Raw genomic sequence first — 25,070 nt, 5'->3', positions numbered from 1 at the left:
ACTGATCTCGTAACAAATCAGCGCGGGGGATAGCGCCCCCATTACCTCACTCCCTAATCAACACACCTCCACTCCCATTTCACCATTCTGGCCCCGTTAATGCTTCCAGGCACGGATGTTGTCAACAACGTCACGAGGAGGGAAGTCTGTTCGCCGTGCACAAAGGCTCGCTGCTCAACAACAACAAAGACAAAGCTACGACAACCGGCCAGCGACATGAGCGAGTTCACCGAGCTGCGCTCGTTCACGCCGCTGGCAACGATATCGCTTTCTCAGCAGCATGTTTTGCACCCCGAGGCATGCAACCCGACAATGGACCTCGTCGCGCTCATCGTCGAGGACGCCGGCGACCAGGCGGGGAAAGGGAAGGCGCGCGCGGGTCCTGTCCACACGATTGTCGAGCTATGGCGTATGTCTGGCAGCAAGGTGTGGGAGGTCAACATCACGGGACGCGTGTTGGGCTTAGCCTGGAGCCGAGACGGTGAGCTGTCCAGCGTTTGATTTGAGCTGATGGCAGGTTTGTGTATTTCGCTATTCGTGCTACAGCTCGAGCCATGGCCCGATCACGAGCTCAGCGGAATGAACAAAAGCACAGTCCAGCACCTTTCTGTCCACACTGGCAAGGTGACGAAAGCTGTGCTTGTCCCGCCGAAGGTCATCAAGCAAGTGTCGCGGGCTGACTGGGCTTCCGCCGCCGATCGATCAGCTCGGCCAGAGTGGTGGCCACTGGAGTGGGTGGACGGAGGAACGGACTGGGAAAAGCCTTTGGTGAGCTGTTTCATTGTCGCGAGTCTGACGGCAGCCCGGCTCCTCTCTCATGATCATTGACTCCCTCCCTGGCGTGACACCGGTTGACCCGCCCAAGCCTGCCATGTGCGTCGTCTGCTGCGAGCAGAAGCTGATGATAGTATCAACCCCTTCGCTCCCCCGCCGCCGACAGCAAAGGACCTTGGACCGCACAAGAAGGTCGAGACGTTCCCGTCACTTCTGCCATCGAATCCACGTGCTCCGCCAGACGTCCTGACGCTCTTGCCGCCCGCACGAGAAACAGGCAGAGAAGGAAGCAGATTGCTGACGGGTACTTTCCGCCTGCCGGAGGGCACACCTTCTCCAACACCCCCTTCTGTGCTTGGCCTGTCAGAGAGGTCAGATCGGCTTGCAAGCCTCATCAACATCCTCTTCCGCGGCATCGAGTCAATCGAGGCGGCGCTCCGTGATGGCGACAAGCAGACCATGATCTGGCGCGAGGAGCTCGAGACGTGTGGCCAGCAACAGGGAAGTGAGTGGAGTGAACTCGAACTAGCTGACCAGTAGTGTCGGAATCCGACGTCCAGGCTGATCTGTTCCGCTACCTGATGGCGGGACGTTGCGGCCCCGCCGTTAACGAGTGGCTGGGCAACCGCATGACCAACAGGGTCAGTTGATGGGTTCGTCATGGAATTAACGCCAGACCGTTTCGAAATGGGAGACAAGTCTGCAGACAGCCTTTTCTACGTTGCAGTCGATTATCTCTCTCAGCATCGTCCCGGCCCTCGAGCGGATTATTCTCATCCTCGACGAGCTGCTGAGCTGGGCTGGGGAGGAAGCGGAAAGTGACCTGAGCATCGATAGCGAGGCGACACAGCGAGCCATCGACATCGCGAAGGCGTTTGCGCTCCTGTCCGAGCATCTACGACAGGAGGCGGAGCTGGAGGAAGCCGCTAGCGCAGAGTGGTGCAAGTGGCTCCGCTTCGGTGAGCTCCATTATTGGCGTACCAGAGCTGACAACAGAAATGACGCGCATCACTGCTAGCGCCGACGACGCTCTGCCCATTCCGACACACGATGTCAAGCTCGTCTGGTCGTTTATGAAGAACGGCTTTTTGCACCCTCGATTCGCAGTTAACTTTCCGCGTGACCCGGACGCAGCGGAGGATGTGCTTCCGTCGAGCATCCCACCGAAGGCGCCGGCGATGTCGTCCGCGTTGGACGCTGTGCTGCGGCAGACGTTGAGCAGGCTCGGCGCGACACCGGCACCCGAAGGTCTGTCTTCGCCGCCGCCGTTCGGTGACCAGTCGCTGGACTCGGCCGCCGCATCGCCGCTCCCCGTGTCCCCAGGTCTCGTGCCTTCCTCGCCGGACACCGCTGGCGGTGACGCCGAGCTGACGGAGGACAAACCAATTGAGCGGTATCCCGAGGTTGAGCCGCTGACGTGGGCAAACACTCTGCTCGTGTTATGCAGTGACATTGTGACTGCTGTCAAGCCCCGTCATCCGCAAGAAGACGCAGCAAACGATGAGCTGCTCCGCGCGCTTCCCCAGGAGACGCTGCTTTCCGAGCGCACAATCGACGGTGTGCGGTGGCTCGTGTTCATGCAGTCAGGCTCGACAGGTCAGTTGACGAAAGTTACTTTGAGCTAACAGATAGTGGACCTAGCAGCCTCCGACGCAGAAGGCGCGCTCCGCGGTGTGCGCCTTTGCGTTCCTGAGGGCGACATCGTGCAGGCGGGATTCTTCGACGATGAGGAGCTCGCGGTGGTCTTCCAGCTTCGCGGCGAACGCTATCTAGCGACGACCACGGTCGAGGCGCTGAGCGAGCAGCTGGTCGATCTGCCAACGGTCAAGGAGAATTTGGGCTCTTTGGTATGTCGCTCTTTGGCAACCTGCGCTGACCTTTCCAGTACCAGGACCTCAACCCGCAGGAGCTTGCGGTTGCGCGCTGCCGTGTTATCGGCCCTGCCCGGTCATCGACCGACTCGTGGCTGCTTGCGCTGAACGGACGCAAGGGACGAAGAACCTGCTGCGTTCTGACCAAGGGCGGGACGGAGGTCGAGGTGCTCGATATGGACATGAACGAGGATGACGAGGAAGAGGAGGCAGAAGAAGTCGAAGCGGACGTCGACATGGAGTAACGACTCGTGATCCTCCCCCACAAGAGGATGTGCAGTTGCTGCCAGCAGCTGCCTTCAATCATCATGCATAGACAGCAATACATTCATTAGTTCCGCGGTCACACCGCGCTGTATAGAGACATCTGCTCTCGGACTGGACATTGCTAAGCGGGGGCTTGCCGACTGATGTTCAGTCCATCCTGTTTGTGGGTACAGGCCGTGCGGCCGTGCTCCCTCAAACCTCCCTCCATCAGTCCCTCAACGATTCAAGAAAAGTTGCCCGCTAGGGACACTCGTCCACCACCCTTTAAAATGGGCCAGAGACGATTCCCCGACCAAGATCAGCAGAAACGAGACAGCGCTATGGCTCCGAGACCATAACACTGGAACTACTGGCTGGCGCGCCGATTTCGATGTCCAGACTCTGGCTAGCAGCAATTAGCTCTCCCGATAGCCTCACCTTCGCCGGATTCGGTGAGCTACCGAGAATCGGCGCTCAGTCTAGGGGTCTCATCTCTGCCCAACGTCTTATCGGCGACGCTTGGTACGGTTCTAAGCTTTTAGCGTCGTTTCAGAACCATTCTGGAGTGGGCAACAGCCTAACGGACGGGCGTCTTGGAGTCCATCGCCGAGGTCCGAATATCTTCGCTTGAATTGATATGAAACCAGATAGATCGCAAGGCGTGCAGCAACCCTCAATTGGGGAATGCTAGATGCATGAACACTCGGTGATCAATGGGCATTTTCTTGCCCGTCAAAGTAGACTGGAGCATGGGAGTACATGACTCCTACAGCGCGGAACGGGACTAAGAGTGCGGAACGGGAGTAGTAGCTTGGTTTTGACGACCAGAACAACGGAATTGAGCGAAAGCGATGCAATGCGCGTGCGTGCGACGCGCAGGGATAGCTAACCCAACACAACTGACCGAGTTTCTGATCTGGTTATAAACACTGCGAATGTCGAAGCTCTGAGGTCCCCGTTCGCCTTGCTTCGTGATCTCCCATTATGCTGGCCCTCCTACTTTTGGCTGAGCTGGCATGTGGTCTCAGTCTCGGCCTCTTCGACAAGACCTACGACTATGTCATCGTCGGCGGCGGAACAGCGGGGTTGACGTTGGCGGCGCGTCTTTCGGAGGACCCCTCAATCTCGGTTGGCGTCATTGAGCCCGGCACAACGTACAAGCTGTCCAACCCGATCGTCTCGGACACGCCATTGACTGGAGCTCTGTTCTCTGGGTCAGACCTCTTCGACACAAACCCTCTGGTGGATTGGAACCTGAAGACTGAACCGCTGAAGGGAGGCGACAACCGAGTCGTGCACTATGCGCGCGGCAAATGCCTTGGAGGCACCAGCGCGCGAAACCTCATGCTGTACCAGCGACCCGACAAGGGTTCGCTGGACATGTGGGCAGATGTGGTTGGCGACGAGAGCTATCGGTGGGACGCTTTCGAGCCTTTCTTCAAGAAGTCGGTCCAGTTCACCCCTCCGCCAAACGAGGAGCGTGGCAACGCCTCAGCACAGTTCGACGCCGGCGACTTTGACCCTAACGGTGGTCCGCTCTCGGTCACCTACCCGCCGTACGCACAGCCGATGAGCTCCTGGATGATCCCCGGAATGCAGCAGAGTCTGAACATCCCCGAGATTCCCGGCTTCTCTGGCGGCAACCTGATGGGCAGTTCATGGGCGTCCTTGACAGTCCAGAAGGAGAACGGCAAGCGCGAGTCCTCCGCGTCGGCCTTCTTGGACCCTATCCGCTGGGGAAGGAGCAACCTGCACGTTCACGAGCTGAGCAGTGTGCGAAAGATTCTGTTCGACGACCAGAAGAACGCCATCGGCGTTGAGCTCAAGTTGGGAACCAAGATCAATGCGCGCAAGGAAGTCATTCTTTCCGCTGGCGCCTTCCACTCTCCGCAGATCCTGATGCTCTCCGGCGTCGGTCCTGCTGCCCACCTGCAAGAGCGCAATATTCCTGTCGTCGCCGACCGTCCGGGCGTTGGCCAGAACCTCACCGATCACGTTCTCGCGGGACCGTCCTACCGCATCACCGTCGACTCGTTGACGCGCTTAGCGCTAAACCCCCTCATTGCGGTCAACGAGTTCCTGTTGAACTTCTCTCGCAACAAGGGCATTCTCACCAACAACGGAGCCGACGTGATCGCATTCGAGAAGATTCCTCGCGACCAACTACAGGCATCTACGCTCTCGATCCTCGACCGCTACCCCGAATCTTGGCCCGACGCCGAGTACGTATCCGCGCCTGCCTATGTGGGTGACTTTGGCGCTCTCCTCCTAGACCAGCCGCGCGACGGGTACATGTACGGCACCCTTATGGCTGCTGTCGCCAACCCTCAGAGCCGTGGTAGCGTCACGCTCCGCAGCAATCGGATCGAAGACAAGCCCGTCATCGAGGCGGGTTGGCTTACCCATCCCGCCGACATCGACGTCATGGTGGCTTCGTACAAGCGAGCCAGGGCTGTGTTCACCTCGGACGCCGTAAAGGGGATCCTCGCCGATCCGGTTGAGTACCACCCTGGACTGGACGTCAAAACGGACGAGCAAATCCTGGCGGCTATCAGGAAAGACGTTATGTGCGTGTGGCACGCGGCCGTCTCCTGCCGCATGGGCCGCAGGGACGATCCCACCGCCGTCGTAGACAACAAAGCTAAGGTCATTGGCGTGAACCGTCTCCGCGTTGTCGATGCGTCCTCTTTCGCTCTCCTGCCTCCGGGGCACCCGCAGAGTGTTGTATACGCGTTTGCGGAGAAGATAGCGGCGGATATCTTGGCAGGACACTAGGTCTCATAAGTTGTAGCATTTCGAACATGGACATTTCGTACGAGCAGTAACGGACAATGTCGATAATGTGCTTGGTCCGCTTGAGTGGAAGGCCGTTCAAACTATGTGGCTGTGCCAGCGATCGGCACTTGCTCAGCCAGACAGGGGCAATCTCCAACTCTGCTTCGAGGGATGTACGCGTGCGGGAGTTTCCGCAGCCGTGGAACCCTGCTACAGTCAGTGTGTGAACCGATTAGCCTCAAAGACGGCGAACTGTTAGAGACACGTTAAGCTTTTCACTTTGAGAATTACAGGCAACGGCCCGATCACGCGTACCTGGTCCGGGCAACGAGCGATGACCGCCGTACTACCAGGGAGAGCCAAGCGAGTGCGATTCCGCGTGGCAGTGTGGCAGTACGATATCCAACGTTCGTTGTCGTAATGCGAACTAGACCGTGCGGCCACATGCAGTCTAGCGACTTTAGGCCGTGGTGAGGCGCACGTCGGCATGCAGAGGCCCCCTATCCCGGGACCGGGACCGGGCGCCCAAACCAGGGCAGCAATTATGGTTATTGCGTTACTTGAAGACTTTCTCGAGACTGTTGTCAACCGTCTGGTCATCCCCAACTCCATGTATTGATCGAAGACAGTTGACCTTTGACACAGACATAACCAGATTTGTTGTGTGGCGTCGTAGACATCATCCTTCCACGCGAGGGCGGCCGCGCCTTGAGCACCCTCATCCGCCCGCTCGTCCTTGCCCTCCGGATACGTTTTCACTGGTCGGCGAGGCTTCCCCAGCTACCTAGCATTCTGTAGCACGGGCGATGGCAACTGCAAAGGTGCGCGAAGTCACGTGACACACAACAACACCTCAATCACTCCTCACGAGAAACCAAGTCATCCAGTTCCTGTTCGTATAACGGTTAGTATGCTCGCTTGTCACGTATGATCGCGGGAGATCGGAGTTCGATTCTCCGACAGGAAGCTCTTTCTTTTTCTGGACGTTCTGCATGCAGCTACAGCAGAGAACGCTCGTTTTTGGTCGAGCCAACAGAGACGTCTGCAGATGGTTGAATGCCGAGTGGGACAGGAAGTTGCCGATAAGAATTCGAAACCTTAACAGGCCAATTGAACAGCCTCAGAAACCCAGCTGGGCTGAGGTTGTTCGCGCCTGGGGACTTAGCTCCTCGCGATTGCGCCAGCCATGCACAGGACAGTTGATCCTCCGCGAAGCCTTCCGGCGCTCTGATAAAGCCCAGCTGAGCACGCATTAAACCCCCATGACAGAGAGCGCGCTTTCAGTCCATGCCACCGAACTTCCGTCGGGTCACGCGCGGGCTTGTCACGAGTAGCGGTCATTGCATCTGTGCCCGCGACGGGATCCGTGATCTCAAGGATAGCAATAGGGATTCTTTGGCGTTCCCTGCTTGCTTTTGGCCAGCGCTCAGAGGCAACAGACAGGAATGCTCCGAGACACTTCTCTGCACTGCCGTCACTGATAATGAAGCGCGGCCATTGACGGGACTCCATAGTGGAATCTCGCGATTTACTCGTAAACTCAAAAGCTTACAGGCTTGAACCTTAGCAAAGCGAAAGCATCCAACAAAGGAAATAAGCTCTACTCAAACTAACAATGGGCGCACACCCTCACCCTCACCCGTCGCGTCGTTAAGATTGGCAGCTGCTTCTACAGCGCTGGACAGTTCTGCTCTGAGGACCGGGTTCAGTGGAGCGATTGTCCTCCCGAAAAAGGGCATGCGGGACGAGGGCTCGTCTGCCTGACTGCCCCTCCCTGATCCTTCGGACGTGCATTCGGGCGGTGGACAGCCGTTTTCTTCACGCTTGGTTGGGAGGGCTCGCGCCTTCCATACTTTTCACAGTGGTCACCCTTACATGGAGGCCGCATGGCGATGCGCACATTGCGAGGGACAGCCTTGCGCGACGCCCTCAGGACGATCGCTCGGCGGCCACAGCATCATCCCCGAAAGCTAAAATCCAGGAGGCATGACGATCGGAAGAGCTGTTTATCGTAAGGCAACAGCCGATGGACGTTCTGGATGTACTCCTCCACCAGAGCCCCTTGTGTGACAAGCAAAGTCGTGTGATGAACAACGGCACCGGCGCACCGGCGGTAAGCTACCATCGGTTGCACTCCGAGAAGTACCTGATTCATGTGCCGCAAGGTATAAAGCGCTGTCTTCCTATCAGCACTTCCCCCATCCCAACCTCACACCATGCTCCCTTTCGGCGTTGCTGCAATTGTCTTGTCTGCCTTGGCCATGTCCTCTGGGGCACTGGCCAAAGTGTGGGGCTTCCGCCTGGTGGGCAACATCCTCACATACTCCCGCATGGACCCTATCATCCAGCAGAAGGACGGGGGTGTAAGCGACCATGTGCACCTTGTCATCGGCGGCTCTCGTTTCCGCGGTGAGTCTCTTTGGAGCTGCAGCCAGTCCGAAGAATGCTGATGAGTGTAGATGTCCTTGACACAACCCAAGATATGCTGAAGGCCAACTGCACCACTGTTGCGTTTGCTGAGGACAAGTCCAACTACTGGCAACCTGCCCTCTACTACATCAACCCGGATGGCACCTACTCCATCGTTCCGCCGTACAACATTGTCATCTACTACCAGTCTGAGTTCCAAAACTCAGTTCCCTTCCCTGAAGGTATGCGCATGATCACTGGCAATGCCATGAGGCGCGACCAGGGATCAGAGAGCTTCCAAGGTATTCGGCTTGAGTGGAAGCAGAAGGCCGAGTGGGGAGAGAAGTCGCAGATCTTTCCCACCAAAGCAGCCCCGGACGATTTGAGGACCAGGCTTCACTTCCCGTCTTGCGGCCTCGCAAGCCAGGACCTCGACTCACCCGACCACTTCTCACACATGGCTTTCCCGATTCATGGAGGCAGCTACTGGGTTGTCAATGCCAACAGGTGTCCCGACACTCATCCCATTGCTTATCCCCAAGTCATGCTGGAGTCTTTCTATGAGCTCACTGCCGAGCAGAAGGCCAACTGGCGTCCTGGACAGGCGAACCTGGTCTGGGCCAACGGGGACACTTATGGCGACACCCTGCACGCCGACTTCGTGAACGGATGGCCGACCCACATCCTTCAGCAAGCTATTGACAAGAAGATGGAAGCTTTCGTCGATCCGGTCGACAGAATTTTCGGACAGGACGGTAGCACTCAGTATCGTGCGGCTCAACAGTGTCTCATGGAGGTGAGTAAGGAAGTGAAGATAGACGTTGACTGGGCCAGGGTGACATCGTTGCTGAGGATGTGGGAGCCATCACTCCCCTGAAGCAGCTTCCCGGATACAACCCTCTGTGGGGCAATGACGTGAAGAAGAAGCCCACCGGAAATGCTGCCAAGCCGGGATTTGTCAAGCCCAACCTGCGCTGGCGCAACGGCCTCGTGCTGCCGGGTCAGGACACCAGCAACCCCGGCAATCTCAAGGCTGTCGACGGCAGGCCTGTCTCGCAGTGGCCCCTTCCCAACCGCAGTACCCAGCAACAGGTGAATGACGCGAACAAGAACGGCACTCCCAACAGGGCCTCAGTGCCTGGCCTTGAGAACAAGCCCGGTTTCACCAACACCAAGCCCACGACCACTATCTCCAATTATCCTATGGATGAAGTAGCGACCGGTCACCGCACCCAGACTTGGCTTTGCAGCGTGACCAACCAACCTAACTGTGGACCGGGTCCCACCGCCCGGTGATAATGTCAGGGCGACATTAGCCGTGCCGCGCGTCACAGCCGGTGCTGTCTCATTCTATTATGTAAATTTCGGAATATCGTGAAATTCACAGAAGCCACCACGGATTGTCAGAGTCGAATGAATCAATCGCTCAAACTTCGCATTCAAGTGTTTCGTATCCTTGGGTGCTAGGTAGCAAAGTCATGGAGCTGGATATTCCCTTACATTCCAGCTGCATGCATTGCCTCAGCTGCGCGAGCCTTTCCCAGCACACCAATTTCCGGGCCAAGTGACAACGATGTCCTCAACTCGAGAGCACCAGCTCTCGTACCTGCCAACCACGCCGGGTTGACCTCTCTTACCTTAACCAGTTGCTGGCACTTCTTAAGAGCCAAAAACGTCCATGACGACGTCCAAAAGGTTGCTCACTTTCGTGGTTGGCCTCAGGTGGGATTCGAACCCACGATCTTTTGTTGTTGTCCTTAAGGTACAAGACAAACGCATTAACCACTCCGCTACAGAGGCAGGGCGTACGTGAGCACTGCTTCCGCCAGCGCCGGGGCGGGCGCGATTGATTGCCGTCTGTTCCGGACGCTATGCATGTTTGAGGCGTCGCTGTCGCGCACAACGATCCACATTTCGTCCAGAGCGACGTGCACGAGAAGGTTCAGTTGGAGGAGAAGGGCTCAGAGGTTGATCTTCCCTCCGATGCCCGCCGGGTGACGAGTGCCTCTCCGGGGTCTCCGGATCGAGCGACCATCCCTGCTATCCCATATACGTACACAGCATAGTCTACATCTCCAAGTCTATATTCACATCCAGCGCCTGTCGCCTGCTCCTGCCTTGCCGTCGCCGATAGGATCCGGGAGGGCCTCGCCGACATTTTTGCCTCCGACAGAGTACGAATAGAAGAGGACCTTCATGGCGAGCGCCAGCGCGAGGTGGAGCACGGCAACAAGGACAACGAGTCCGCGCACCATTTTGTTCTCCCCACTCGCCAACACGGGGTAGATGTTCGTCACGCTGTTCGTCAGCTTCATTCGGAAGTCGAGACTTACAGGAAGAAACCAGAGCTGAGCGCACCGAGGCCGACCAGGACCCAGCGCACGATCGAGAACGGAATCAAGCACAGCAGGCTGATCGGGATGAAGACTGCCATGCCGTATCCGTAGATCGCGAGGGCCTCGGCTGGTCCCCACTCTGCAACGCCGAGCCATCGCGTAGCACCCCACAGCAGTGCGGGTAACGCCATGCCATACATCAGGATGAGAGTCGTGGCTGTCGACAGCAGGGGGATGTTCGTCACAGACGGCTCGCCCGCCATGTACGCCTGCAGCGAAGCAGTCAGTGTTGACGTCGTGTATAAAACGAGCACGAGCGTCACGAGCGTCCAAAAGGGACCTGTTGTCAGCTTCGACAGATGGTTGGCAGCGCACCGTAGAGGTCAACCTGTCCCTCGCACGCATCGGTCAGGAAACCACCTCGCGGAATCATCGCCATGCCAACGCGCTTCAAAACTGTCGTCGTGTCCACATCGAAGTACACTTGGTAGTAGGCGAGGTTGAAGATGGACGAAGGTGCGTCGCGGCGCCGGCTCGATGAGCTTGGTCCAGCCACGGAGGAGGGGCCGGCGCCATCGTCGGCAGAGTCGTTCAGGAAGGTCTTGAACTGGAGACCATTGTTTGTGTCGTCCTCGTCGACGTCGACGATGGCGTACCCTCCGGACATTGCTGCTAGTTGGTTGTCAGGTTGCGAAGTGCCAGGTGACACGCAATCTATGGTCGCCGAATGCTATGACGACGTGCCTGAAAGCGTTTCAGGAATAGGCGAACGAGACACGTGGCCACCTAATCCCGCGCCTAATCAATGACGCGCCTGCCTTTGTCCTGACGTCGTCAAAGTCGCAGCGCTTCGCTATGTGTAGCGTTGCATAACGGGGCTTATCAGCGAATGGTAATACATGCAACAGCAAGTATTCGCGCCTGTCCAAGTCAAGCTGGTACTAAATGCATCTTGAAGTGAAGCATTATTGGAGTCGCGAGTTTGTACAAACCGTGAACTGTCGCCACCGACGCGTCTGATTGATATCTGAGCATCTGACCCTGAATGTCCGATGTCCAAGCGCAGGCGTCATTTTATCTCAGCATTATCTTCTTCCCCAAAACCTTTTGTGCGCCACCGGCACCTCAAAGCTTCTTTCCTCGACGTAGAACGACCGCAAGATGCCGCCCGTACGCTGGGTGACCCGGAAGATGACCCCGGCGGAGATCCGTGCCGCCGAGCGCAAGGCAGTCCGAGAGAAGGCGGCCGCGAAGGCTTCGCGCGACTTCACTCTGGCGAATCAGCGCAATGCAGCGGAGACGCGGCGGCGAAAGGTGCTTGGCCCGTCTGCTGCCGCGAACGATCCCGAGCCGTACGAGATGCGCGCATGGGAGACGGTCTGCAAGTGGGATGACACCGAGGAGAAGCTCCGCCGTCCGCTGATGTCGCGCCCGAAGATCCCCGAGTCATACTTTGCATACACGAACCCGGAGAACCGCCGCTTGGGACGGAGGCTCGTCGCTCCCCGCGCTGGTACAAGGGAGGCCACGTTTCACTCGATCGTGACTTCCGTCGAGAAGCAGGTAGAGAAACCACCCACGCCGGCGCAGAAGGGTAAGGCGGCGACTGCCGCGGAAGCTGTCGAGAAGTTCGCCAGGACGAAGATGAAGGAGGCCGTGGCGCTGTTCTCCCTCCCGGACGCCGAATTCGAGACCAAGATGTACGCTCTCGACTCCGCTTGCCTCATCATCTCCGCGTGTATCAAGGACAAGAGCGCGAAGGGAACGAATCTCCGTAAGCTCTTCGCTCAGAGCGAGGAGTGGGAGAGCCAAATCCGCCGCATGCTCGACGAACTCGACGAAGAGGAGCTTCAACGGCTCAGGGACGAAGAGAATGAGCACCTCCCTGCCCTTTTCGTCTCGAACCTCCTTGATACGTTGAAGTACACCAAGAAGCCGAAGATGTGGCCGGAGTTCGGGACCGACACCGTCAAGTACTTCATTGACAAGACGGGAGGATGGTCAGCCGAGGACGGGGAGCAGCCCGAGTACTAGTGAGAGAACTGCGTGACGATCACAACTACTTATGTACATGTTTATTCGTTATGCTCTAGCGTGTCTTCCTCCTCCTCCATGTCTAGTCTCGTTGTCATCTGGTCAAAGGGTCAGCAGCCGTGCCCTTGACCCAACTCCTACGTGAGCCGGGTTGGTCGTCAGCCTAAAGACGATCTTACGCCTCCCAGCGGCGGTCCTGCTCGCGCTGGTCGTCATCCTTGCGGCGCTGGTCCTCGTCCTTCTGGTTCTGGAGCTGCTCGAGGCGCTGGCGATCGTCGTCGTTGTCGCAGTTCTCCCACTGCGAGTCGAGGTCGGCCTGGCGGCGGTCGAGCTCCTCCTGGCGACGGTCGAGCTCGGCCTGACGCTCCTCGTTGGAGCCGCCGTACGAGCGGCTCTGGTTGTAGTCGCCACCACCGCCGCCGCCGTTGTAGTCGTTCTGCTTCTCTGCGATTGTCAGTCACGACTGGCTAGTTAGACTCACCCTGCTCCTGTTCCCAGCGGCGGCGGTCCGCCTCCTGCTCTTCCTCCCAGCGGCGACGCTCCTCCTCCTGGCGACGGCGCTCCTCCTCTTCCTCCTCCTGGTGCTCGTTGTACTCCTGCTTGTCAGTCCGACATCGCCGATCTAACTCACATGGACACCCCAAGCGCCGACACCGACGACAGCGGCAGCGCCGAGAACACCAGCGGCAACCTTGGCGCCGGTCGACCAGCCCTTGTCCTTCTTCTCGCCGTGAGGGCCGCCGTGCTGGCCCTGCGGTCCACCGTGGGGACCGCCGTGCTGGCCGGGGCCGTGCGACTGGTACGGCTGCTGGCCGTGCTGCTGGTAGCCACCCTGGTATCCGCCCTGCTGCTGGTATCCGCCCGGCTGCTGGTAGCCTCCTTGCTGCTGGTATCCACCAGGCTGGACGTAGCCCTGCTGCTGGTACCCTCCGGGGCCACCGGGACCGCCGTAGCCCTGCTGCTGGTAACCCTGCTGCTGGTAGCCCTGCTGGTAGCCGCCCTGGTAAGGCGAGACGTTGCCGTGACGGTTGTGGTCGTCGTCGCCGGTAAGTTTGCCCTTGATGTCGTCGAAGAAGCCCATTGTACTAGAGTTGGAGGATGGGGTGGAGTGTGGTCGGGAGGGCAGGCGTGAGCGCGCTTATGTAGGAGCGTCGAGGGCAGGCAAACGTGCGAGCGCGCGAAGAGTAGACAGCACAGCATTCAGACAAGTGATGTGCGTTGGCCGGGTTAATCGCGCTCGAGCCTAGCCCATGCGCCCATGCGACGTGCACCCCTCATGGTGCCCTCGCCCCGCCGCCGCACTGGTGCGACTAGCGTAGTGACCGCAGCTAGTAGCCGACGCAGCAGGCGGTCGGGCAACCCAAGGTGCTGCACTGTCAGCGCACCAGCTTCGCACTCACACAAGCCTTTCTTGGCGTGGTCGCTGGCAGGATGCGTTAGTGACTTGCAGAGGTCGTCAGCATCTGCGGACGACGGCTGCCTGCTCCCCACGGCGCCGGAGGCTGGTCAGTGCGGGGCCCTGGTTCGTGCGATCGTCATCTGTCTTGCGGGGTCTTTGGTGTGTCGATCGACTGCACTGGACGCGCAAAGATTGTCGGCAACGTCATGCTCGTCCACGTTGACCGTTCGATGGTAAGGGCGGCTTTGCGTTCATCGATCATCGAAAAGCACTGGGAGGAGCGTGGATGGTGCAACGTCGACTTCGGGTCCGTCGGTAATCTCGGCCTTCACCTGCACATCTCTTAGCACGTGACCAGACTCGAGAGAGTCCTCGTCGGGCAAGAAAGCGATGTGCAAGAACGAGTGTCACACGTCCTTCAGCAATATTGATTTCAATCTGATCGTGAGTCGGGAACTCACGCGATCTGTCGTACGCAGTCTGCAGACGACCAAGATCCGGCAAGGAACTGCGCTAAGTCTCAGATTTGGCAACACCTGTTCTCGTTTGAGAACACAATGCAGCGAATCAGCGTTCTTCTATGACCTGCAGCTTTAGACACCAGCCGGGTATGCGGAGTTCCTCTGGGTCGTTTGCCGACACCCCGGGACGTGGGGTTGGCCACCGATGCTCGGGTTGGAGCAAGCTGAGCCTCTGAAGCTCTGATAAGCGATCACGCATACATTCCAACGATGGTGCAACCTCGCTGTACGCGGAGATCAGGATATCCGCTGCCGGGTAGGCTGCCGATCTCCCTCTCACTGAAATGGGTGGTAAGGCACGGCGCAGCGATGGTTGACGAGAGAACGACGAGCGAAAGAGGCTAAGTGGCCTCTGAAATGGCGTGATTCCACCAAACTTAGCTCGTCACTGTCCGCACTTGTGCTCACTCCAATGCTGATCCGCATGCATGCATGCATGCATACCGCTCCAAAAGGCGATGGGGTATAAATGCGCAGCGACGAGCGTAATAGCTCCAGACATCACTCAAGAATTCCCAAGGACTCGGCACCTACGACCGCCCAAAACCTCTGCTCCGAGAACCCAACAAATCGCGAAACTTAGAAGGAAGCATCGATGAGCTCCGAGAAGCTCTCCAGCGACAGCAAGTCGGCCAACTACGCGGCCTCAGTGCACGCGGCGTCGGTCAACGACCCCGTCCATGAGGTCTTGTACACGGACAGCGGCGTGGTGATCGGCGAGAAGGGCGAGAACGGAGCCGGAGTCACGTATCAGTCCGCCTCAGGTGCGCCAGTCGAGGCGCGCTCGCCTCTGGGCTACTCGGTCGGCACGTGGACAGCGCTCTTCCTGAACGTGTCCATGATCGTCGGCACTGGTATCTTCTCCACGCGTGAGTAACCGCAATAGTCTGCAGACTCGCCCCTCGTGTCCCGTCGTCAAGGCGGGGACCGGCACGAGACCGGGAAGATCGTTTCCAGCGAAACTTTCCTTTGCGCCGGTCAAAGCTACGAAGGCAAGGTTCCGAGGTGAACCTTGTAAACCTTGTGCACACGCGAGAGACATGAACAGTTGCTAATGCCAGCATCCAGCATCCTGCAGTCAACGGGCAGCATCGGCCTCTCGCTCGTGTACTGGGCGATCGGATTCGTGCTCACCCTCGCAGGCCTCTCAGTCTACCTCGAGCTGTTGTCGTACTTCCCCTCGCGCTCCGGCTCCGAAGTGGTGTATCTTGAGCAGGCGTTTCCTCGGCCGCGCTTCTTCTTCCCCGTCGCGTTCGCGGTGCAGACGATCATTCTTTCCTTCACGTCCGGCAACGCGATCGTGCTTGCGACATGGATCTTCCGTCTCTGCGGACACACGGGCTCCGAGTGGGCGCTGAAGGGCACCGCCATCGGCGCCTTTGCGGCCATCTCACTCGTGCCTATCTTGTCCACGCGCTTCTCGCTGTTCGCCGTCAACGTCTTTGGCACGATCAAGCTGCTGACGCTCGTCTTCATTGCGATCGCAGGCTTCGTCGTGCTCGGCGGCAAGACGAGTATCCAGAACCCGAAACAAAACTTCCACAACGCCTTCGCGGGAACGAGGAGTGACGGGTACGCGCAAGCCAATGCGCTCGTGTCCATCATCTACTCCTACCAGGGGTTCCAGAACACGTTCAACGTCGCGAACGAGGTGCGCAACCCGGTCCCAACCCTCAAGAAAGCCAGCAACGCGGCCGTCATTGTCGTCGCGATCCTGTACACGCTCGTGAACATTGCCTACTTCGCCGCGATCCCCAAGGCCGAGCTCGCCTCTAGTGCGCAAGTGACAGCGACGCTGTTCTTCGAGCGCCTTTTCGGCGCCCGCGCCGCACAGGGCCTCACCATCCTCCCCGTGCTATCTGCGATTGGCAACATCCTCGCCGTCATTGTGGGACAGGCGCGCATCATCCGCGAAATCGGCCGCCAGGGCGTCCTCCCCTGGAACAGGTGGTGGGTCAACATCCGCCCGTTCGGCACGCCGATCGGCCCAGTCATCACGATCTGGCTCGTGACGACGGTCATGATCCTGGCGCCGCCGGCGGGGGATGCGTTCAACTTTGTGATTGCGCTGCAGAACTATCCCGAGAGCGCCTTCTTCGCACTCATGACCGTGGGCCTGTTCGTGATCCGGCGCAAGAGGGCCAAGCTGGGCTTGCCCAGGAGTGAGTATCGGGCTTGGACGGCAAGTGTCCTCCTCTTCCTCGCTAGCAAGATCTATCTCTTGATTATGCCCTGGGTCCCGCCCAGCGAGGGCATCAATGCCTCCAGCTTCCACTTCTTCTATGCCACGCCGAGCATTGTCGGCCTCGCCATCATTGCCATCTCGGGAGGATACTTCTGGGTCTGGGGACAGCTCCTGCCTCGCTGGCGCTCTTATGCTATCCGGCGCCGGGTCACGACGTGGCCCGACGGGGCTGTTGGGCACGAGCTTGTGCGTGTGCCCCTTGACGAGCTGCAGGAGTGGGACGACAAGCACGATCCCGCCGGCCGCTCGATTCACTCCGAGACAACGACCGTCGTCGACGACCCCGACAAGGCCTAGAGCTCCGATTCGGACTGTGATTACTCTTCAGTGTGCGTAGGCGATGGATAGGCTGTATAGGGTGCACTGTGTAGATTAGAACATGGGTTAGGTGTGTAGAGTACGACCAGGATGCACACGCACACAAAAAGCAAACAGCAAGGTTCATGCGTAATGCTGCAATCGAAGACAAGTCAAATGGCTTGAATAGCCATGAACCACTTAGCCTCCAGGCACCACAGGCAAGGTTCGCCTTGCGAGCTAAAAGCGTTCTGGGCTTGCCGCTTGCTCGGGCGTTCTCGTCACTCTCGGCGTCGTCAATGAGCACGCCGCCTGCTTCCACGTCTCGAAAAGTCGTAGGCATCTGTTCATTCATAAGCCCCCGCCTGTAAGCGGGGTGAGAGTGTCCACTAATCGACTATATAGAGAGCCTGGGTGAGTGCCCCCAAGGCTGTAAGATTGTCCATGTAAATTATGCTGTTGAAATTGTCCGTTTTCAAGCGATGACTACATACACGGCGCGGGCACGGGCGGGAGCAGCATCACGGCGCGCGCCACTAGACGGCGAGCACGCTTAGTTGTCAAAGGTGCGGCGGCGGCGAGCATTGGCGAGGCCGGCACCGTTCCACTCCTGGTTCTTGTTGCCGGTGCCGCACTCCCAGACCTGGAGGCCGTTGCCGTTGGCGGTCGAGCCGTCGGTGAGGTCGAGGCAGAGACCCTGGTTCTCGAGGGCGAGACGGTTGTCGCCGGTGATGTACCACGACTGTGCATGTCAGTTGTCGTTCTGATGTGGGAGGCAAGGAAGGGCTGGCTGGATGTGCATGCCGCGCGACGCGGGAATGGGACGCGGCTGGTTGGGGTATGGCCGAAATTCGGGGACTGCGGCTCGACGCGTAGTGGAAATGAAATGCTACGGCCGGAACCGCAAGAATCCGCAGTTCGCTTCACCCTCGAAACCGCCTCTGCGCATTCCTTCTGCCGTGCCGCTGCCGATCTCTACTCACCTGCTGCTTAAGGCCGGGGTAGCACTGCCAGAGGTGGACCTTGGAGCCCGACTTGGGGTCGGTGCCGGCGTCGAGGCAGAGGTTCTGGCCCTTGACCTTGATCTGAGTGGGGCCGCGCTTGGCCTCGAAGTTCTGGGCAGCAGAGCCGTTGCAGTCGTAGCTGGCATTGTCAGCGAATGCTCTTTCGATGTCTGGACCACTTGCGCCCCGGGACTTCTGGTTTCGGCTGGCGCGGCGGTGGTTTGATCCGCGTCTGGAGCGCCCCAGATCGGTGGGGCGGCCACATCCGGTACACGGACCACCGCACCAAACACCGTCACTCGGAGCAGCAATGACCTGATGGCAAAGCGACACTTACACCTGGACCTTGGCGCCGTTGGAGAAGTTGGCGGCCTCGACGTCAATGCACTTGTTGTTGGCCTTGGAGGGGTGGAACTGGACGGATCCGCCGGTGGGCTCGGGGCCCTTGGAGGACGAGGACGAGGTGGGGCCGGAGGGCTCGCACTGGGCAGCGACGAGGGCGCAGAGGACGGTGATCTGGGCGAGGATGGAAAGCATCGTGGTAGCTTGTTGAGAAGGTGAGCGAGAGAGTGAGTGTTCGAGTGTTGGAAGTGGTCTGGAGTCTGGTGTGGTGGGGAGGAGCAAGGGGTCGGGCGGGGTGTTTGTTATATATTCTTGGAGAACAGGGAGAGTGTGAGTGAGGTGAGAGAGCAGCGGTGGGAGCAGAGGTGCAGAGGGCACAGAGGGCGCAGAGGGGCAAGGCCAGGCAGGCATAACGTTAGAGTTGGTCTACGGTGAGTCAGGGCACTCGGATCGCAAGGGCGGGCGTCCAAAGGTCGAAATTCGGTCACTCTGCCCTCGTACGCTCTGTGTGTGAGTGCGTCGTTCCTCCGACCATGGCCTGGTGCCCTGGCCATTCCAGGGCCTTGTTCCTGTGCTCCTCCTCGCTCCTGCCGAGCACCTCCTCTTGTTTGCTTCCGGCTGCTCTTGGCTGTCGTTGCATTCGATGCTCCGGATCCGACAGCCCTCAGCCTGCTTCTTGCCAGTGTGAACTCCCACTCTCCCACCGCATCGACCGACTGACAACCATCCTTCCATCAACGTGGGCTCAAGCTCACCCGATCACCTGCCGCTGGGCATTCCCGCACAGAGCCCCCGTCACTGACTGTCCGTCTCCGTCATCCGTCTTGCATTCCAAGGTGACTTGACTCCTGCCGCACCGCTGTAGGACATGTTGCTCAAGTCAGGGCCTTGCCCCAATTGATCAGGCCCTGTCTGTATTCTGTAATCGCCAGCAGGCGTGGGTAATCCTGCGATCAAGCGGGTTCTGCCAGGTCTGCCAGGCAGGACCTGATGGGCATGGCGTACGGGCGTCCTGACCTTCACGGCAGCTGACGCTCGGCCGGCAGTCCTGGCGGAGTGAACGAGTGTAGGGGTGGTCCTACCGGCGCGCTCCGAGCCCACTGCCGTCGGGGCCGAGCAGGAGCCAGGCAGTGCACAGCATTCGACGTCGGCCAGGTGCACCCAGTGATCCTCTACGTCAACGGCGTCAGGTGCAAGTGCATACCGATGTAGACCCTCACGATCACTCTCCGTTCCGACCGAGCAGAACCGTGCGCACGGATGAGCACGGATGTACGAGCGCACAGCTCTGCATGCTTCCTGTCTCGGATCTCGTCTCGCATTAGATTACTCAAAAGTCGTGAGACCGTTACGTCTCTCGTGAGACCTAACGAGTCCAGAATAGATCGCACGTCGGTCTATTGCGGATGCATTCAGCGGGCAACCTTGGGGGAAAGTACATGAGAGGTACAGGAGTGGGCAGGCGAGGGGCAGTGCATCTCGTTGATGACCAAGTAGTGGTGGGGCTATGGATTTTCTGGACATTGTGGGGTCGAAGAATCCGGGCACACAGTGGATGTAACGCAGCGAAGCTTCGCTATTCGCGATCTGCCTCTTCCCCTCTCCCATCTTCCAGCGGTGATCGGTCAGCAGACGGCGGACCCGAGAGGTCTGATAAGCAGGAAGCGACCTGCAAGCGCAAGCGCATGCTCACAGCATACCATGTTCTCGCACTCAGCTGCTCATGTTCACGTACATCTGTCGTACCTGTCAGTACCTGGGACACACGATCTCTTGCGGAGAACCGCAGAGGACCACGGTGCCTGCATGCCTGCGTCGGTCAGCGGAGACCTACGTCTTGGCAGTTGTGGAGAACACTGTCGTCTGGCTGCCAGTGAAGTCATAGACTGCATCCCAGGGTGCCCACACAGAAAGTAACTCCGTCATGACCCTTTGACAGCTCTGACTGGGCAGAGAGCAAGCCGAGCGAGATCGTCCGTGCGAAGAGGACAGGGTTGCGCATCGCCGAGAGGGCCCCCATAGGGTAGGCCGTGGCGCACACTGCAGACCTCGTATACCTTGATAATCCGTACGCTTCTGCCCGTTGCGTCGCCCGTCGCTTGTCCGCTTGTTCGGGCAAAGTTGAACCCAGATTTCCGTACGCCTCCAGAACGCCGAATCGTCTGTTCTCAACTTTCCGTGCGTGCTGCTGGACGTGCGACGCACTGGCACGGCGCGCGCATTCTTGCCCACTGCCCACTGGCTAGCTGCAGCAAACACCGCGGCCAAAACCCAACTGGGCAATGACGCAGAAGGCACTCAGTATGCCTGCAGACATTAAGCATGTCCGCCTGAGCGACCTGGGCGAAAGCTACGTCAGTAAGAGTTGGACGTCACGTGTGCCCTACCTTGGGTCAATCCGAGGAACAGCCGGCACTGGTCTCACCCCACATCGCTTCCGACCTCGCAACTTGACTACAATTCGAATACAGATAACCGTACCCCAGTTTGGTTGGCTTCGGTATATTCGGTAGTCATGAAAAGGTTTCCTTTCAGAAACAGAATATTCAAGGACCAGCGGAAGAAGGGTCGGCGAGGCAGTGCTGCGGATCAAGAGTGGACCTGCGACTAACTCTATTGTTACTTGCGATCGGGCTGCTGTCACATTTACGGCTGCAAGTCATGTGAGCCAGCTCTCGTAAGTCTGGACCTGGGCGAGGTGACATTCCGCCCCTCCGGCAAACCTCTCGGAACCTCGGTCTCGCGATCTCTCGATAATCGAGTAGCTCCAAGATTCTTGCACGCCTAACTTTTGACCCACCACACATCGTCTTTGGGGACGGTGAGGAACGAGAATTGGAGGAACAGGGCAAGAGGCAGGGCGGACCGGTGTACGAACCGACCTACCACTCGATAAACTCTGTTGAGTTCCATTCTTTCTGGAGATTTCAAGCCCAGGGCAGAGCTCGCTCGGCTCCAACCCTTGCGCTCGCACTTGGCGGATCGCCGGAACATGCAGAAGCTGAATAGGAGAATGACACTCGTGTCCGCGGCGTATGCGCTTCCGGAGTCGACCGCGCGACGGGCGGTGCACCGGCGCCATTGGGGTTGGCCGGTGGTGGCTTATCAAAGTGTCCGTTGCGTAACGCCAGTCAGCAGCCCAACAGCCCAATGCCGGCCAGTCTGGCGGCCCGGCGGAGGCAAGCGACTCGCACCACCGGGCCTTGACGGGCCGCCTCCACGCCTCCACCATCCCTGCTCCTCTCCCTGGGACAGCAATGTACATCCAGCTATACTCCGAAAACCCAACTCTCTCATAGGGACGGGTTTGTTCCCATCAAGCTCGGGAGCAAGAGGACGGACCCTCGCAGCTCTCGGTGAAGACCGCTTGGTGCCGGGCCCTACCTGCTGTGCAGTGGTGACGGAGTCGCGGACCCAGATCCGGTGGCACTTAGGCTCAGACGGAGGCATGGCGGCGTACACTGTGGCACCTCCGTGTTCGTGGTAGTGCGCAGGCTCTCGGCGGGGCCTGAGTCACCATCTGCCAGTCATGCCAGAACTGTAAGACAGAGGACAAAGTGAGACTCGGCTCTCGGCATCGTCATGGCATTCATGGGCTCTCGGCAGTGGCTTCGTACGTCTCACGCGCTCACGCACGCTCACACGATCGTGTCGGCACGTTCGTCTCGAGGTCCCCATGGCGCCTGACGAAGAGGTGGGGCTCTCGCCTGTGTCTCGGCTCACACGTGCAAGTGGGCTATGCGTTCATGCCTTCTATGTGTCTAGTTTCCCACCGTCGTTCGGAGAGAGGGCGTGGTGCAGCGGTTTGTACCTTCTGAAAGGGCAGACGACGGCTTGGTCTAGCGGTTTGTATCCCTCAGGCCGGCTTCGGCCATAGCTTAGCACAGCGGTTTGTATCGTGGAGGATCACCTGTCTCCCACGATGTTCACCAGCGAGTATCTTGGTTCAGCGGTTTGTGACCCAACACACCATGCAGCCTTCCCACGGTTCTCGGCCATCCTAGCTTAGTCTACTGGTTTGTACCATCGACATACTGCTCAATATCGCGCACCGCCTGCTTCAGCTCGGGGGTACGCTTGCTGTCCTCCTTCACGAGCTCATTGTCGAGGTCCTCTCCCTTCAGGCCATGGTGCATGGCAGCCCTCACGGCCTCTTCAGACGGCACACCCCACCGCCTGAACTCGCCCCACGTCGTATTCGCGCCCTCAGGCTTGGGCACGAGGGGCAGCTGGATCGCGTCCGGGTTGTGACTGCAGAACTTCTCGCGCACAATGTCGGGGTCGAGTTCGCGGATCCGGTCGATCGACGGGTCAAAGGGGATAGGCGGCGGCTTCTTCTCGATCAAGCTGTGGTTACACCCGATGACGAGGTCGTTTGTCCTCCTGTGCGGGCCGGCAAATGAGGCCGCAAGAAGCGTGTCCCGGTGAACGCTCTCGTACAGCGACTTGGCCTTGAGCGCGTCCTGGTAGTTGGCGAGCGCGACGGCCATACCCGTCGGACCGCGCTCGGACATTGCGGCGCGCTGCTGCAGCGCCCACTCGGCGACCTCGGGCTCGAGACCAGATGTCAAGCCGAGCGTGTCGTAAATTTGAGCAATGGAGGGCAGACTGAACACGTTGTCGAGGTAGCGCCTGATCGCGGGCGTAAGAGTGCTGCGGCCACCGCGGTTCGCCTTCGACGACGGTTCGCCGTTACCCTCGAGGTGGTACTCGGACACAAGCGCCGAGATCTCCGCAGGAGTAGGAGATGAGAGGGAGGCGATGCGGTCCTCGATCTCCGGGACCGACTCCTCGGATACGTAGTGCGTGCAGATGCCGAGCTCGTAGGCCATGCGTCCAAAGATGTCCGCAGAAGTGACTGCCATCCAAGCACCGATGTATCCGTCCAGCTGCATCAGCCAGTAGCTGCTGGCGACATCGGGACAGTAGCCGATCTTGCACTCGGGCATGGCAAACTGTGTCCGCGGAGTCGCGATGCGGATGTTCGCGGGGAGGCTGAGACCGGCGCCACCGCCCACTGCATCGTTAGCTTACAAAGGCGACCGCAAAGCTTGGTCGAGACTCACTGGTGATGCCGTCCATGAACGAGACGTAAGGCACCTCGAGATGTGCGGCCTCCCAATTAGCTGTGAGCGAAGCGCAGAGGAAGCTCTCCCCAATCTTCCTCTCCGAGTCCTTGGTCGACGAGATGTAGTGCACGACAGACTTGATGTCACCACCCGAAGCGAACGCGCGGCCGACACCCTGTCCGAGCACGACCTTGACTGAGGGGTCCTTCGCCCATTCCTGGCGTCAGCTCAGCAAGTTTGGCCCAACTTACTCCAATGGTGTCGATGAGAGAGTGGAACATCTCCCCGCTGATCGCGTTCAGCTGCTTCGGTCGGTTCAGCGTGAAGATGCGCGCGCCGCCGCGCTCCTCGTAGATCAGCTCGCCGTTGCAGACCTCGCGAGTCGAGTTGTGCCGCACGTGCGTCGCCAAGAGCGAGGATCGCACATGCCGAAAGACATGTGGCCGGGGTCGTAGAAGCGTGATCATGGCCGGGGTTGTTAATGAAGGATGGTCATGAATCCGAGTGGATGGACCGGATACCCGGTTGTGTCACGCAGCATACGCCGACAATAACCGAGCGCCCTTGGCTGGTTGCCGACCCAGGGAAGATACCGATGGTTCCATCCTCATGGTGGCCAGGTGGCCGTCCTCACTGTTGCATGTGGTCTGCATACGATGTGTCCAGCGGCGTCGAGCTTGCAATAGCGGCCGGCAATTGACATGTTGTGGAGCAGCCATAGAGCAACTCGAACGTGCGCCTGCGTGACACAATCAGTCGCCTGCGCAGCCTTCCACCTGGTAGCTTCAAGTGGCGCGGCATGTAGTCTGCAGACCTGCGTTCTTGTCGCGTGCTGAAGGTGATCGACAGTCATGTCACGGAGGTCACGTTCTCTTTGTTAGGGGGTGCGGAGCTCCTCGACCGTCTTGGGACCTTGGGGTGCTACCCAGATCAGATAATCGGGGAACCAAGCAGGAGTGCACCCTTGCATCTATGGACAGCTGATGTGCTCCTGATGGTCAGCTGATCCCCGCTTGTATTCCAGCAGAGCACGAGTTCATGAACAGAGTTGACCTTCCTCTGACTTCCCTTTGCTGCTGGTGATCCCGAGGTTTGGCAAAACGCGACGCGTTCGAGGAACAGCCACTGTCCAGCGGAATCGCCGAGGGCAGCGTTGACTGTCTTCCCGACGTTTCAGGTTCGGTCGGACCCTTTCCTACACAATCCTGCATGCTTTCCTGCAAATCGTTGCTGACAGTGGCCGATGTATGTCTACAGATCCACAGGTTGGTCCTCAGACTCTGAGGCTCCTCATCGCGACCGCTATGCTGTTTGCTCGTCGATTTCACAGCGCCGGAGGTGAAGCCCTCACACATCCCACATAGTTGTCTGCTTGGTCGTACTCCCTGATTCGTGCACCATCGATTCATCGTTCTGCGACCAAGAGCTCTGCGATCATCAGAATCATTTGCTCGGCGTCAGCTAATATGTGGAGGAAGGATGGAAGGCGGGAGGCGGCGCGCACGAGCCCCTATTCAGCAGCCACCGGACGCCGCGCTCCTTGCGGAATGCACATCGCACTGCCAGTTCGGAAGCCAGCGACCGAATCAAGCGCGCCCGGCCGGCGCAGGGAGATTCGAGCCTGGCCCCAATAACGAGCAGGCTAATGGCTGATTAGCGGAACCAAACGGCTATTTGCGTTTTGGGCTCGACCCTTTAGGGCCGGAGCCAAGGACGTACGTGTCCGCGTTGCCACCTAGCTGTCTCAA

The 25,070-nt window shown here is 59.0% G+C and overlaps 9 protein-coding genes and 2 non-coding genes across 11 annotated transcripts; 6 read left to right on the top strand and 5 right to left on the bottom strand.

Annotated features, from left to right (window-relative positions):
• Nucleotides 1–312: 312 nt before the first annotated feature.
• Nucleotides 313–2,890, top strand: A1Q1_02564 (uncharacterized protein; the record flags this gene model as incomplete). Its single annotated transcript, XM_014323826.1, has 8 exons — nucleotides 313–495; nucleotides 547–790; nucleotides 866–1,279; nucleotides 1,415–1,472; nucleotides 1,519–1,733; nucleotides 1,771–2,370; nucleotides 2,419–2,621; nucleotides 2,666–2,890. 8 exons carry the CDS (start codon nucleotides 313–315, stop codon nucleotides 2,888–2,890), a joined length of 2,142 nt encoding a protein of 713 aa, XP_014179301.1.
• Nucleotides 2,891–3,875: 985 nt separating this feature from the next.
• A1Q1_02563 (uncharacterized protein) lies at nucleotides 3,876–5,666 on the top strand (the record flags this gene model as incomplete). The annotated part of the gene is made up of 1 exon (XM_014323825.1): nucleotides 3,876–5,666. One exon carries the CDS (start codon nucleotides 3,876–3,878, stop codon nucleotides 5,664–5,666), a length of 1,791 nt encoding a protein of 596 aa, XP_014179300.1.
• An 887-nt stretch (nucleotides 5,667–6,553) lies between these two features.
• A1Q1_t328 lies at nucleotides 6,554–6,633 on the top strand. The gene has a single exon. It is a non-coding gene; the product is annotated as a tRNA-Asp (tRNA).
• Nucleotides 6,634–7,882: 1,249 nt separating this feature from the next.
• A1Q1_02562 (uncharacterized protein) lies at nucleotides 7,883–9,371 on the top strand (the record flags this gene model as incomplete). Its single annotated transcript, XM_014323824.1, has 3 exons — nucleotides 7,883–8,075; nucleotides 8,126–8,871; nucleotides 8,910–9,371. 3 exons carry the CDS (start codon nucleotides 7,883–7,885, stop codon nucleotides 9,369–9,371), a joined length of 1,401 nt encoding a protein of 466 aa, XP_014179299.1.
• A 418-nt stretch (nucleotides 9,372–9,789) lies between these two features.
• A1Q1_t316 lies at nucleotides 9,790–9,875 on the bottom strand. The gene has a single exon. It is a non-coding gene; the product is annotated as a tRNA-Thr (tRNA).
• A 287-nt stretch (nucleotides 9,876–10,162) lies between these two features.
• A1Q1_02561 (uncharacterized protein) lies at nucleotides 10,163–11,078 on the bottom strand (the record flags this gene model as incomplete). The annotated part of the gene is made up of 2 exons (XM_014323823.1): nucleotides 10,163–10,680; nucleotides 10,787–11,078. The coding sequence occupies 2 exons, from the start codon at nucleotides 11,076–11,078 to the stop codon at nucleotides 10,163–10,165; spliced, it is 810 nt and encodes a 269-aa protein (XP_014179298.1).
• A 494-nt stretch (nucleotides 11,079–11,572) lies between these two features.
• On the top strand, nucleotides 11,573–12,445 carry A1Q1_02560 (uncharacterized protein; the record flags this gene model as incomplete). The annotated part of the gene is made up of 1 exon (XM_014323822.1): nucleotides 11,573–12,445. The coding sequence occupies one exon, from the start codon at nucleotides 11,573–11,575 to the stop codon at nucleotides 12,443–12,445; it is 873 nt and encodes a 290-aa protein (XP_014179297.1).
• Nucleotides 12,446–12,620: 175 nt separating this feature from the next.
• Nucleotides 12,621–13,526, bottom strand: A1Q1_02559 (uncharacterized protein; the record flags this gene model as incomplete). The annotated part of the gene is made up of 3 exons (XM_014323821.1): nucleotides 12,621–12,889; nucleotides 12,927–13,023; nucleotides 13,077–13,526. The coding sequence occupies 3 exons, from the start codon at nucleotides 13,524–13,526 to the stop codon at nucleotides 12,621–12,623; spliced, it is 816 nt and encodes a 271-aa protein (XP_014179296.1).
• A 1,434-nt stretch (nucleotides 13,527–14,960) lies between these two features.
• Nucleotides 14,961–16,907, top strand: A1Q1_02558 (high-affinity methionine permease; the record flags this gene model as incomplete). The annotated part of the gene is made up of 3 exons (XM_014323820.1): nucleotides 14,961–15,234; nucleotides 15,286–15,370; nucleotides 15,434–16,907. 3 exons carry the CDS (start codon nucleotides 14,961–14,963, stop codon nucleotides 16,905–16,907), a joined length of 1,833 nt encoding a protein of 610 aa, XP_014179295.1.
• Nucleotides 16,908–17,460: 553 nt separating this feature from the next.
• A1Q1_02557 (19 kDa protein having G-X-X-X-Q-X-W) lies at nucleotides 17,461–18,664 on the bottom strand (the record flags this gene model as incomplete). Its single annotated transcript, XM_014323819.1, has 3 exons — nucleotides 17,461–17,649; nucleotides 17,891–18,050; nucleotides 18,249–18,664. The coding sequence occupies 3 exons, from the start codon at nucleotides 18,662–18,664 to the stop codon at nucleotides 17,461–17,463; spliced, it is 765 nt and encodes a 254-aa protein (XP_014179294.1).
• Nucleotides 18,665–22,263: 3,599 nt separating this feature from the next.
• On the bottom strand, nucleotides 22,264–23,789 carry A1Q1_02556 (3-hydroxyisobutyryl-CoA hydrolase; the record flags this gene model as incomplete). The annotated part of the gene is made up of 3 exons (XM_014323818.1): nucleotides 22,264–23,270; nucleotides 23,320–23,527; nucleotides 23,574–23,789. 3 exons carry the CDS (start codon nucleotides 23,787–23,789, stop codon nucleotides 22,264–22,266), a joined length of 1,431 nt encoding a protein of 476 aa, XP_014179293.1.
• Nucleotides 23,790–25,070: the final 1,281 nt, after the last annotated feature.

This window comes from Trichosporon asahii (assembly GCF_000293215.1).
Source record: "Trichosporon asahii var. asahii CBS 2479 unplaced genomic scaffold scaffold00051, whole genome shotgun sequence".
Taxonomy (NCBI): domain Eukaryota; kingdom Fungi; phylum Basidiomycota; class Tremellomycetes; order Trichosporonales; family Trichosporonaceae; genus Trichosporon; species Trichosporon asahii.
Note: the sequence above shows the minus strand (reverse complement) of the source record. Positions and strands in the feature narration are given on the sequence as shown.